The 12,192-nt window shown below is 50.1% G+C and overlaps 2 protein-coding genes across 14 annotated transcripts in view; both read left to right on the forward strand.

Moving 5' to 3' along the window:
- Nucleotides 1-12,192, forward strand: part of LOC128412017 (zinc finger protein 420-like) — a 983,187-nt gene that overhangs the window by 711,547 nt on the left and 259,448 nt on the right. The window lies entirely within an intron of this gene.
- LOC128412166 (hemoglobin subunit beta-1-like) lies at nucleotides 4,064-6,395 on the forward strand. The gene is made up of 3 exons (XM_053385031.1): nucleotides 4,064-4,227; nucleotides 4,341-4,563; nucleotides 6,122-6,395. Exons 1-3 carry the CDS (start codon nucleotides 4,136-4,138, stop codon nucleotides 6,248-6,250), a joined length of 444 nt encoding a protein of 147 aa, XP_053241006.1. The 5' UTR covers nucleotides 4,064-4,135; the 3' UTR covers nucleotides 6,251-6,395.

Consider the following 12,192-nt stretch of genomic DNA (forward strand, 5'->3'; position numbering starts at 1 on the left):
TCTTAAAAAGCAGAGACATCACCTTGCCAACAAAGGTCCGTATAGTTAAAGCTCTGGTTTTCCCAGTAGTGATGTATGGAAGTGAGAGCTGGACCATAAAGAAGGCTGATCGCCGAAGAATTGATGCTTTTGAATTATGGTGCTGGAGAAGACTCTTGAGAGTCCCATGGACTGCAAGAAGATCCAACCTCTCCATTCTGAAGGAAATCAGCCCTGAGTGCTCACTGGAAGGACAGATCCTGAAGCTGAGGCTCCAATACTTTGGCCACCTCATGAGAAGAGAAGACTCCCTGGAGAAGACCCTGATGTTGGGAAAGATGGAGGGCACAAGAAGAAGGGGACAACAGAGGACGAGATGGTGGGACGTGTTCTCAAAGCTACCAGCATGAGTTTGACCAAACTGCGGGAGGCAGTGGAAGACAGGAGTGCCTGGCGTGCTCTGGTCCATGGGGTCACAAAGAGTCGGACATGACTAAATGACTAAACAACAACAACTGCTTTAAATGCCAGGTGCTGGTGGGGGTCTCAGAGAGCCATAGCTGAAGCAGCAACATTTTTTAGCAGTGAGCTGCCCGTCCAGGCCCACCCCAGGAGATGGAGACTGCTGGCTCATACCTAGCTGGAGAGACTGGGGGCTACCATGAGATCATAAGGAGAGCCTGCTAGATCAGGCCAACGGCGGCTCATCCGGTCCAGCACCTGTTCACACAGAGACCAAATACTCATGAGGAATCGAGATAGACTGCCTGTAGACTTGGAGGTTCCATAAGAGCATTGGAAAAGCATTGCTGGATCAATGGCTCACCTAGCCCATTCTGTTCTCGCCACGGCCAACCAGGTGCTCATGATGGGGAACCCAAAGTGAGGCCTGAAAACAGGACCCAAGCCAGGAGCGCTCTCCCCGATTATCTGTTGACCGAACGCCCAAAGTCCCCACAATCTGCAGGGCGGTATCTCCCCTCTCGCATCCTCAGCTCACAGGAGGGCAGAGCCATTATCTTCCTTGCGCACATGAGGAGGCCCAGGGAGGCCAGCTGCCAGGGAGATGGGCTGGGCAGGCAGCCATGGGGAGCTGGATGGGGAGGTGTCCTTGCCTATCCGACTTTGAAAAGCTGTCACCACTGGATCAAACCCATCCGCTTTGTTGCATTAATTAAACTGGATAGTTTTCGCTGGGTTTTGAATAGACGTGTATTTAATTGTTGCAGTTTTGAACTTCATTGGGTCCTTATCTTCCTGAGTGGGCTGTGCACTCTGCTTTTCTGAATCATGGTTTTGGTAGAGGAGGGGGCACTGGGGAGGGGGTTATCAAGAGGATAGTCTTCTCCCAGCCCCCAAAATATTCCATCAACTTCCCCCAAATTCCTCTTCTGGTACTTTAGGTGTTTACTTCCCTTGCTTGTTTTTTCCTATTGCACTCTTTAAATTAAATATTGTTATATCCTTAACATTTTTGTACCATACTTATTTTCAAATTACCCCTTTGCACTTTGCTATTTTCCAGTTATTACATCTTAATTTCTATGTTTGTTAATTGCAAGTGTTTACTCAAACCCTGCTAGTGAGTCCACTTCTTTACAAGGTTTCAGTATGTACGACATAAACGGTTCCCAGTCCTTTTTAAAGTCTCTTAAGTTTTCCAGCTCCACTTTGCCATTTCAGCACATTCCATGAGTTTTTCTTGCCATTCTTCTTTCGTGGGTACCCTGTCATCTTTCCATCTTTGGGCTAGGCATATTCTAGTCACTGTTGTCACATACACAAATAACTTATTCTGCTCTTTTGGGAAGTCTTGGCCTGTAATGCCGAGCAAGAAAGCCTCTCGTCTTTTAAGAAACGTTATCTTAAACATTTTTTCATTTCATTATAAATCATTTCCCCCAAACTTTTGGTTAGTTTACAGTTCCACCGCGTATGGAAAAATGTCCCTCCACTGTCTTTACACTTCCAATGTAAGGGTATCCCTCTGTTTCCAGCAGAAGTCCCAGAACAGGCTGGAGGGGGGGGGGAACAGGCTGCCCTGATGTGGCCCCTCACCCCAACACCTGGGAGTCCCAGGCAGGTAGATGCAGTTGTAAAAGGTTCAGAATAGGGTCCCCCAAAACGGATCAAGGGGGTGAAGCGACTCCCCTATGAGGAAAGCTTGCAACATTTGGTGTTTTCTTTTTTATTAAATTTTATGTAACATAATTATTACAAAATACAAGCAAAATACTGCAAATACATACATACATATATATTTCAGATAAGCACACAAATGTAAAAAAAGAACAAAAAAGAAAAAAGGAAGAAAAGAAAAAAGAAGAAGAAGAAAAATTGGAAGAATTTCTTCCAAATTTATTCTACAAATATTTCAATAATAATTACCAGGACACGGGCTTGCCGATCAGAAGGTCGGCGGTTTGAATCCCTGCAATGGGGTGAGCTCCCGTTGCTCAGTCCCTGCTCCTGCCAACCTAGCAGTTCAAAAGCACGTCAAAGTGCAAGTAGATAAATAGGTACCGCTCTGGCGGGAAGGTAAAAGGTGTTTCCGTGCGCTGCTCTGGTTCGCCAGAAGCGGCTTAGTCATGCTGGCCACATGACCCGGAAGCTGTCTGCGGACAAAAGCCAGCTCCCTCGGCCAATAAAGTGAGAGGAGCGCCGCAACCCCTGAGTCGTCCGCGACTGGACCTAACGGTCAGGGGTACCTTTACCTTTTATCTCAATAATAACATTTCATTGATTGACTTCCATCTCTTACACTGCACTTCCTATATACATTTTAAGCAAAGTTGTATCTGTTATTCCTTGTTTTTCCCATACAATCCCATACAAATATTCTAATCAACAAGTTTTCTAGTTTGGGGTTTTCTAGCTCAGAGGCAAGGCGGGCAAGGAGTTTGCGCAGTTCTGCATGGCCTTGGGAAAGGGGAGAGAGGAAAGCCTTCGTCCATCTCTCCCAACGCCAGAACTCAGGGGCCTCCAGTGAAGCTGAGGGTTGGAAGATTCCAGACAGGCGAAAGGAAGGACTCCTTCACAAGACACAGAGTTAATCTGTGGAACTCCCCCCCCACAGGAGGCAGTGGTGGCCACCAGCCTGGGTGGCTTTGAAAGAGGATTGGGCAAATTCATGGCGGAGGAGAGAGCTGTGATCTGGGATGGCTGTGCGCTGCCTCCATAGGATGAGGTAGCAATGCTTCTGAAGACCAGCTACTGGCGGGGGGGGTGAGGGTTGCTCTGGTGCTCAGGTCCCAAGAGAGGCATCTGCCTGTGAGAACAGGATGCTGGACTAGGCGGCCCATTGGCCTGATCCAGCAACCTCTTCTGATGTCCTTGTGTTAGGTAGATAAGACGTAGATAGTCTCTGATTAAAGAGGAGGAAGGGTTCTGTAGCCCCAACAGCACAACCCCAATCTCTCCACTGCTGACACCCCCCTGCTTTGCCCAGAACAGGGGTTGGACTAGACGACCTGGAGAGGTCAAGTTGTATGCAACCTCTCCCAGTGGTGCCAGCCCTCAGCCCTGACCTCTGAGACTCCCAAGGGCTGGGATGAACCTCACCCCACGGAGAGGACAATGGGAGGCCTCCTGTAAGAACTAAGAAGAGCTTGCTGGATCCATCTGGTCCAGGACCCTCTTCTCACAGAGGCCAGCAAGATGCCTGTTGTGCAGTCAGAGCAGAGCCATCCTGGCTAGGAGCCACTGATAGCCTGAATCTTGCCCAGGCCTCTATCAAAGCCATCCAGGTTGGTGGTTGCCTCTTGTGGGAGGGAGTTCTGCAGCTTAACTCTGTGTTGTGCAAAGGACTTTCTTCATCTCCGTCCCGAATCGTCCAACTCTCAGAGGCAGAGGGAGAGAGGGAGCGGGAGAGAGAGAGAGAGAGAGAGAGAGAGAGAGAGAGAGAGGGCAGCTATCTGGGGCCTCCTGCCTGGCCTATGTAGCCCCACCCCAGGGCTGGCTGCCACCCTGCTCTGGCTCGGCCCCACTGAGCCAGACCACCCAACCTCTGGCCAAGGATGGCCCTGCCCACACGAGGAGGAGGAGCCACAGCTTTGGCCCAGGGTATAAAAGGCTCCAGCAATGGAAGGGGCTTCAGCTTCGCCCAGAAGGTTTCGTCCAGCAGCCGAGCAAAGTACCCAACCCTCAGCCAGCCACCATGGTGCAATGGACCGATAAAGAGAGGGAGATCATCACCCAGATCTGGAGCAAAACCGACGTGGCCGTGATTGGACCCAAAGCCCTTGGCCTGTAAACCTGCACCCCTCCCCTCCACTCTCCCACTTGGGACAGGGCAGGCGTGTGTTCTTCAGCCAAGATGACCACCTTTCTCTCTCTCTCTTGTTCTCTCTCCTTCTTTCCAGCTTGCTGGTGGTGTACCCCTGGTGCCAGAGGCTCTTTGCTCACTTTGGCAACCTCTCCAGCCCTGCCGCCATCATGGGCAACCCCAGGGTCAAGGCGCACGGCAAGGTGGTCATGGCCTCCTTCGGAGAAGCCATCAAGAACCTCGATAACGTCAAGTCCGCCTTTGCCAAGCTGAGCGAGCTGCACTGCAACAAGCTCCACGTGGACCCCGAGAACTTCAAGGTGAGGCCCCCATCTCCCCAAAGGGCTGCCCAGAGTGGAGTCTCCGCATGGGGTGGGTGGCAGGGAAGAGGGTGCCTGAGTTCCCCTCTGTGGAGACCAGAAGAAGGGAGCAGGAGGGATGTGGGTGAGGAGATAAGGACCAATCCAGACCACTTATTTCCTGGCCAAGAAGCTGGAGGCCCTCAGGCCACTCCTTAACATTCAGCGGAGCAGCGAGGAGAATCATAGAACTGCGGAGTTGGGAGGGAAGTTGTGTTTGTCAACAAAACTTTTCTGAACTGTCTTTTTCTTTGCAAACTGGCTGCAAAATGTGGAGCCGCAGAGCAGAGCGCTTTAGGTGTCGGGTGGGATGACTCTTGGCTTCCCTTCCAACTCTGCAATCCAATGATTCTATCGTTCACAGGAGGTCTTTAAGCAGAGGGTTGGAGGGCCATCTGCCAGGGCTTCTTTAGCAGCAATTCCTGCATTTTGGGGGGCGGGAGGGGGGTTGGACTAGATGACCCTTGGAGGCGGCCTTCCAGCTCTACAATTCTAAAGTTCTATGGGTGTTATGCTGGAGATGTAAGAGGGAGGTGGGAACCTTTTATCATACATGGTGGGGATGTAAAATTGTAAGGAAATTTTGGAACGAGGTAGATGTGGAACTGAAAAAATTATTCAAGATTTCGTTTGCCAAAAAGCCAGAGGCTTTTTTTTGTTAGGCCTAATATCAAAAGACATCCCCAGAGATAAGAAAAAATGTGTTCCTTTATGCAACAGCAGCAGCCAGGATACTGATCGCAAAGAACTGGAAGGGGGAGAAAATACCATCATTGTTAGAATGGCAAAGTAAACTCTGTGAGTTTGTGGAAATGGCAAAATTGACGGCAACTATTAGAGGCCATTCAAATCAGAGAATAATTAAAGAGTGGGAGGGAGTGAAGGAATACAGGAAGAAATATGGTTCCGGAACTAGAATATTAATGTGCAAAACATGCAGGGGTAAGCAAGGAAATAATAAAATAATCAATTGAACAATGATTCAATTATAACAACACAACAAGAAGGAAGAAGTAAAAATAAAAAAAATTGAGAGCACACATGGGTGAAGGGGAACAGGGGGGCATAGGGGAATTTGAAATATTATTTATAATATGAAAGCTTTAACCTAAAATTTCTAACTGTGTCATATTTGTATACAGCAAAGAGAAGTTTGGAGTATTTAGGTATACTTTAATTTAGTTAATGATGTAATGGGTTTATGTTAGAAACTGAATATGGGTGTTGAATTTGGAAAAGAAAGAAAGAAAGAAAGAAATCTAAAGTTCTATGGGGGGCTGGTTGTGACTTGGAGCCCCTCACGGAGGGCCCCGTCTCCAGCACCCACCGCCCTTTCCAAACCCCGTGGCAGAGCCTGCCCGGCGAAATCCACGCGTGGCACCGTCGTGGCAGCCTCTGAGGAATGGTGGGGGGGGGGGCAGAAGGGGGTGCCCGCCCGTATCCCGACCCTTTGCCCCCCGCCCGCCCGCTCCCTTCCCCTTCGCGGTCTCCACCGAGCGCCTCTCTCCTCTTCTTGCAGCTCTTGATCAACATGCTCCTGATCGTCTTGGCCTCCCACTTCGGGAAGGAGTTCACTCCGACCGCCCACGCCGCCTTCCAGAAGCTGGGCAACGTGGTGTCGCACGCCCTGAGCCGCCACTACCACTGAGCGAGCCTCGACCAGGGCCAGCTGCCTCGCGGCCCCCGGTCGCCCACGCCGCCAGCACCGCCAGCGCCTTCCCTCGCGGGGACGCCCCCTGCCAGACCCCCCACGCGGGGCCACTAGCTAATAAACGTCACTCCCTGCAAGATGAGCCGGCTCCCGTGTGTCTTTGTGGGGGGGGGCTTTGGGGGGGTGGGAGGGCGGGAGAGGTGACGCTTGCAGGACGTAATTCCTGCTCTCTCAGTGACCAAACCCAGGAATCTAGGTATCTTTGGACGTGGAGGTTCCACGAGATGCTGCCTGTCATTGAATCCTTGCCGAAAGGCCCCCAAAGGGTTGGAGAGGGGGCTTGCCTTATTGGCTGCTTGCAAGAAACCCCCCCCCCAATCTGGTTGCACAAGGGGGCTTGATGGAATATAAACCAGCGTTCTTTGAAGCCCCCCCCCCCCGCCTTAATCCCAAAGTGCCTCACTGCACACTCAACACAATTACACGGGGCGGTGGTGTTCCTGAATGGCAGGTTCCACCTCCAGGGAGTCGAGGTTTAAGGACATCCCCCCCCCCCCCATACATTGCGGAGAGAGCTGTAGCCAAGTTGAGCTGCCCCATCAGGCGGCCGAGTTCTCCTTCTGGGGTCCCTGCGTGTTTTCCAGCCCTTTGCAGCGTCCTTGGGGGGGGGGATGCCCCTCCAGGAAGCCCCAGGATCTATTTGTTGTGCTGTGAGGCCCAGTCCTGGCGTGCGAGGAAGACTACGCAAAGAGAGTCGTTGAAAGACAGAGTGGTGTAGCGATTAGGGTGTCAGACTAGTAATAATAATAATAATAATAATAATAATAATAATAATAATAATAATAATAATATTTATACCCCGCCCATCTGGCTGGGTTTCCCCAGCCACTCTGGGCCGCTTCCAACAGAACACTAAAATACAATAACCTATTAAACATTAAAAGCTTCCCTAAACAGGGCTGACTTCAGATGTCTTCTAAAAGTTTGGTAGTTATTTTTCTCTTTGACATCTGGTGGGAGGGCATTCCACAGGGTGGGCGCCACCACCGAGAAGGCCCTCTGCCTGGTTCCCTGTAACTTGGCTGCTCGCAGTGAGGGAACTGCCAGAAGGCCCTCGGAGCTGGACCTCAGTGTCCGGGCAGAAGGATGGAGGTGGAGACGCTCCTTCAGGTCTACTGGACTAGGAGCTGGGTTCGAATCCCCACTCAGCCATGAAGCTCCCTGGATGTGTTCTCGGCTGGGGTGGGGGCACAGCCATTGCCTTTCAGCCTCGTCTACAGCACAGGGCTGTGGTTGTGAGGAGGAGAAACATCTTTCACCAGCCTGAGCTGTTTGGAGAGAAAGCTGGGATATAAATGTATCAAATGAACTTATACTCATCCAAGAGGACGAGGTCTCCAGGGGTCTCCCAGCCACACACCCTCCTCCTCAGTGACGTGACTGCATTCTCTTGCCCCCCACAAATCCTCACTGGGCGAGACATGTGAACAGCTTTGTGAAATGCTTCGCGTCTGTTGTGCAAACCATAATTCATTGCTAGAGTCTCCTATCCAAAGGCCTGAGAGCTAGAGTTCCCCTGAGCATGTGCAGAGTAACTGAGCAGCTGGCTGTGGGTGGAAAGGCTGGGCACCTGTTGCCCTTTTGCAGGACAAAGAGATCTTGTGGGGTGCGGCCTTGATTTCCTCTCCCATGGCCCCAGAGAAGACCACAAGGAAGAGCAGCAAATATGGAACATTCTTTATTATCATTATTACTTATGAAATTTCTATACTGCCCTTCACCAACCCATCTCAGGGAGGTTCACAACATACAAACATGAAGTGCATGATAGAAACAAGAAAAACCACACGCAAACCAATAACCCCCACTCCCCCCCACCCCCATGTTCCACTTGGGGTGGGGCAGCAGGGAAAGAACCAAGCAGGCTGTTTCAGAGATAAAGACTCCCTTGCGGGCGGATATCTGGCAACATCTGCACCTCACGCTCCTCCTGCGTGATCACGATGGCCTTGACATAAGGCAATGTGCCTCTTGCACATGTGCAAGCAGCTCCTGGGTGTGCCAAGGGCTCTCTCACAGAATTGTAGAACGGTAGATTCACAGCTAAAGAATATAGGATTCACAGCTAAAGAATCCAAGCTCTGCTTAAAAACCCCCAGCTCTTTCAGCTGCTCCTCCTTAGTCTTGGTTTCCAGACTCTCAATCGTCTTGGTACCCCTCATCTGCACACTTTCCAACTGGTCAACAGCCTTCTTAAATTGTAGTGCCCAGAACTGGATCAGCATTCCAGGTGTGGTCTGACTGAGGCAGAATAGAGTGGGACTATGACTTCCCTTCATCTGGATGCTAGACTTCTGTGGATGGAGCCAGGAACAGCCTTTTTTTGCCGCTGCATCACAGTGTGGATTCATGTTGACCTTGTGGTCCACCAAGACTCCTAGACCCTTTTCATATGTACTGTAATAATAATAATAATAATAATAATAATAATAATAATAATAATAATAATTTATTTATACCCCGCCCATCTGGCTGGGCTTCCCCAGCCACTCTGGGCGGCTTTCAACAAAATATTAAAATACAGTAATGCATCAAACATTAAAAGCTTCCCTAAACAGGGCTGCCTTCAGATGTCTTCTAAACGTCTGGTAGTTGTTCTTCTCTTTGACATCTGGTGGGAGGGCGTTCCACAGGGCGGGCGCCACCACCAAGAAGGCCCTCTGCCTGGTTCCCTGTAACTTGGCTTCTCACAGGGAGGGAACTGCCAGAAGACTCTTGAGGGTGGACCTCAGTGTCCAGGTAGAACAATGGGGGTGGAGACACTCCTTCAGGTATACTGGGCTGAGGCCGTTTAGGGCTTTAAGGGTCAGCACCAACACTTTGAATAGTGCTCAGAAACGTTCTGGGAGTAGGCCAGTTTTCCCGCATCCCGTATCTGTGCATCTGGTTCTTTCTGCCGAAGTGCAGAACCTGACATTTGACGGTGATGACGACGAGGACGACAAAGCGGACCAGACTCCTTTGACTGGGTGCATGAACATGGATCTATGCATGGAAACGGAATGTGAGAATTGCCACCCCCGCATTTCTAAGCTTAGGACCAGGTGTCAGTTCTCATACACCTGCTTCAAAGAAAGTTCTGCAGCACTGGGGCTGGAGATCCCTGCACATAGGTGTTGTTGTTGTTTTAAAAAGAATCCTGCAAGTTTATTCTTAGCACCCTCTAAACTCTGGGCTCCAGGGTGGTCCCATGTGGGGCAGCAGCAGCAGCCCCAGAGCCCCTGGAGCACCGCCAGGGGAGCCTGTGCATAAGAGCTTCCTCACAGCTGCCTCTTTGGTCTCTCCTGCTGCAGACAAAGAAGGAAGGCTCAGGACAGGCAGCAGAGACTCTCTTGGCAAAAGCAGAGTGGGGTGCTCAGCCTTCCAGGTAAGGGAGCGGGTGCTGAAGGATAGGATCCGAGAATTGTAGAGTTGGATGGGAGCCCAAGCGTCATCTAGTCCAACTCCCGCAATGAAGGAATGAGGAACCCACCACCACCAGACCTGCAGTTGAGTTCCTCCTCTGCCACAATGGGTCTGGCCAGGCCCATGTTGTTGCCAGGGATTCAAATGACGAGAAAGAAGGATCTGACTTAACATCCGTGTGGGAGTGATGCTCCACCTGTGCTGAGGCACACCTCGCACCCGGCATGCCACAGCGTGCCAAGGAGCCTTGCGGCCACTAGCCCTGAACTCTAGCCTCTTGACTAGCAAACAGGGTTTTCCCCCTGACCGTCTGTCCTCTCACAGATTTGGTTACTAGACTTAACGCTTGGCTGGAGCATGACCAGGGACACAGATGTAATCAAGTATCGGGGAAAACATTTTAGGGAAACACCTGCTGACACGTGTATTTGACAATGCTGGAAATGTGCTTAGATGGAAATACGTCATGTTCAGAGTTGTTGACTTCTGTTAATAAAAGGAGCCTCTGCACAGCTAGTCGGCAGCCTGTTCGGAGCATGCCTGCCAGCTTGCTCACGCACAGCTCCCTGCATCCAACCTCCCGTTGTCCTTCATTATTCCTACATATCAGGAAGGACTTTCTGAGAACCAGAAGGGCTTGGCTCTCCTTCCTTGGAGGTTTTTAAGCAGAGGCTGGACGGCTATCCATCCCTACTATGCTGGGTGAAGAAGAGGTATCTGCCCAAATGATCTCTTCCAAAGATGGTTGCTAGCTGTCCAGTCCCTCAGCTCATCTCTGCTCAGCATCTGGTGGGTTTCACCCTTGGAAGGGGGCTTCAGTTAAGCTGCTCTTGCAGATTTAGCTGTGCCCCCCCCCCAGAAAACCCACGTCTCTCACCTCCAAGAGCCAAGAGAAGGCCACCTCCTCCCTTTGCTCTCCCTGAGCTCTGGCCGACCCAAGCTCTGCTGCTTCTCAAGCTGTGGGGTGGACTCCCCTCCGGGGTGTGGTGGGAAAGTCCTATGTGGCACAATGGGTCAGAGCGCCTGGGTGTTAACCAGAAGGTTGGTGGTTCAAGCCCACCCAGAGACCGCTGTGGGTAGGATTCATGCATTGCAGGGGGTAGGACTAGATGTCCTCTGGAGCCCCCTCCATATGAGGCTGAGGATTCAGAAACAGGCGGTGCCTTTTCCCCTCCTCCTTCCCAACCAAGGCTACTGTGCAGATCATGGTGAGCCGCCCGCCAACCCAGAAATGTGGGTGTGACTGACTGTGCACCTTTATGGAGCCCCCACAGATGCTGAGAGACGCTGTCTTAGCCTTTGGATGGAGACAATTTGTGGGGATTGCAGTCCTCAATCAGCTGTGAGTCCTACATTTCAGGATCTAGAGGACTCTTTGCCTCCCTTCCAACTCTGAAATTCTACCGTTCTAGAATTTCTTCTCCAGCTGTCAGGAGGGTGGGGTGTCTGTGTATCACCTCCAAGCAGCTGCCTGAAGTTCATTGCCCTCATAATTTTATTATTATCAATTCCAAACCAAACCCCTCGACTGCCTCCTGAGGGTGGAATAATCATTTTCTCCTTCCTGATCTGTAGGGAACAGTAGGAAGGTGAGTTGTTTGCTTCTCCTTTTTTGGGGAATATTTTTTAATTAGGAATTTCAACATAGCAATTTATCAAAAACACATCATCCTCATTCCCCCCCCATTTTCCCCTCCCCACCCCTCAAAAAAGAAAAACCCACCTCACCCCGACTTCCCTCAGCTCCTCTCTCTGGTTTTTCAGCACATGTTATTCTCTGCATATTATAAAATTGTAAAGATCCTTAATTTATCTATGTATATATTACCAATAAAAAGTTTGTGTATGTTTATTCAAAACCTGCCAAGGAGCCCAGTTCATTTTGTTGTTTCTTTAAGTACAGTGGTACCTCGGGTTACAGACGCTTCAGGTTACAGACGCTTCAGGTTACAGACTCTGCTAACCCAGAAATATTACCTCGGGTTAAGAACTTTGCTTCAGGATGAGAAAAGAAATCGTGCTCCGGCGGCCCTATTCGCTAAAGTGGTGCTTCAGGTTAAGAACAGTTTCAGGTTAAGAATGGATCTCCGGAACAAATTAAGTACTTAACCCGAGGTACCACTGTACTTTGTAAAAGGTTCCCATTCTTCTTTAAAGTCACAGTTGTCCTTATCACGTGGTTTATGAGTCAATTTCGCCAATTCCACTTAGTCCATCAGTTTCCCTTGGCACAGTTCTTTGGTCGGGATTTCTTTGTTCTTCCATCCTTGTGCTATTAAGACTCTTGCCGCCATTGTTGTGTACATGAAAATGTTTTTCAATTTCCTTGGCAGGTCTTTTCCTACAATCCCTAACAAGAATGCTTCAGGCTTTTTTTTTTACAAATGTTAATTGGAACATTTTCTTCAGCTCATTGTATATCATTTAGTTGTTTGCTTCTCCTAACCTGTGGCTAGAATGATCTACGACAGATC

The sequence above is a fragment of the Podarcis raffonei genome, chromosome 4 (genome assembly GCF_027172205.1).
Source record: "Podarcis raffonei isolate rPodRaf1 chromosome 4, rPodRaf1.pri, whole genome shotgun sequence".
NCBI classification, from domain to species: domain Eukaryota; kingdom Metazoa; phylum Chordata; class Lepidosauria; order Squamata; family Lacertidae; genus Podarcis; species Podarcis raffonei.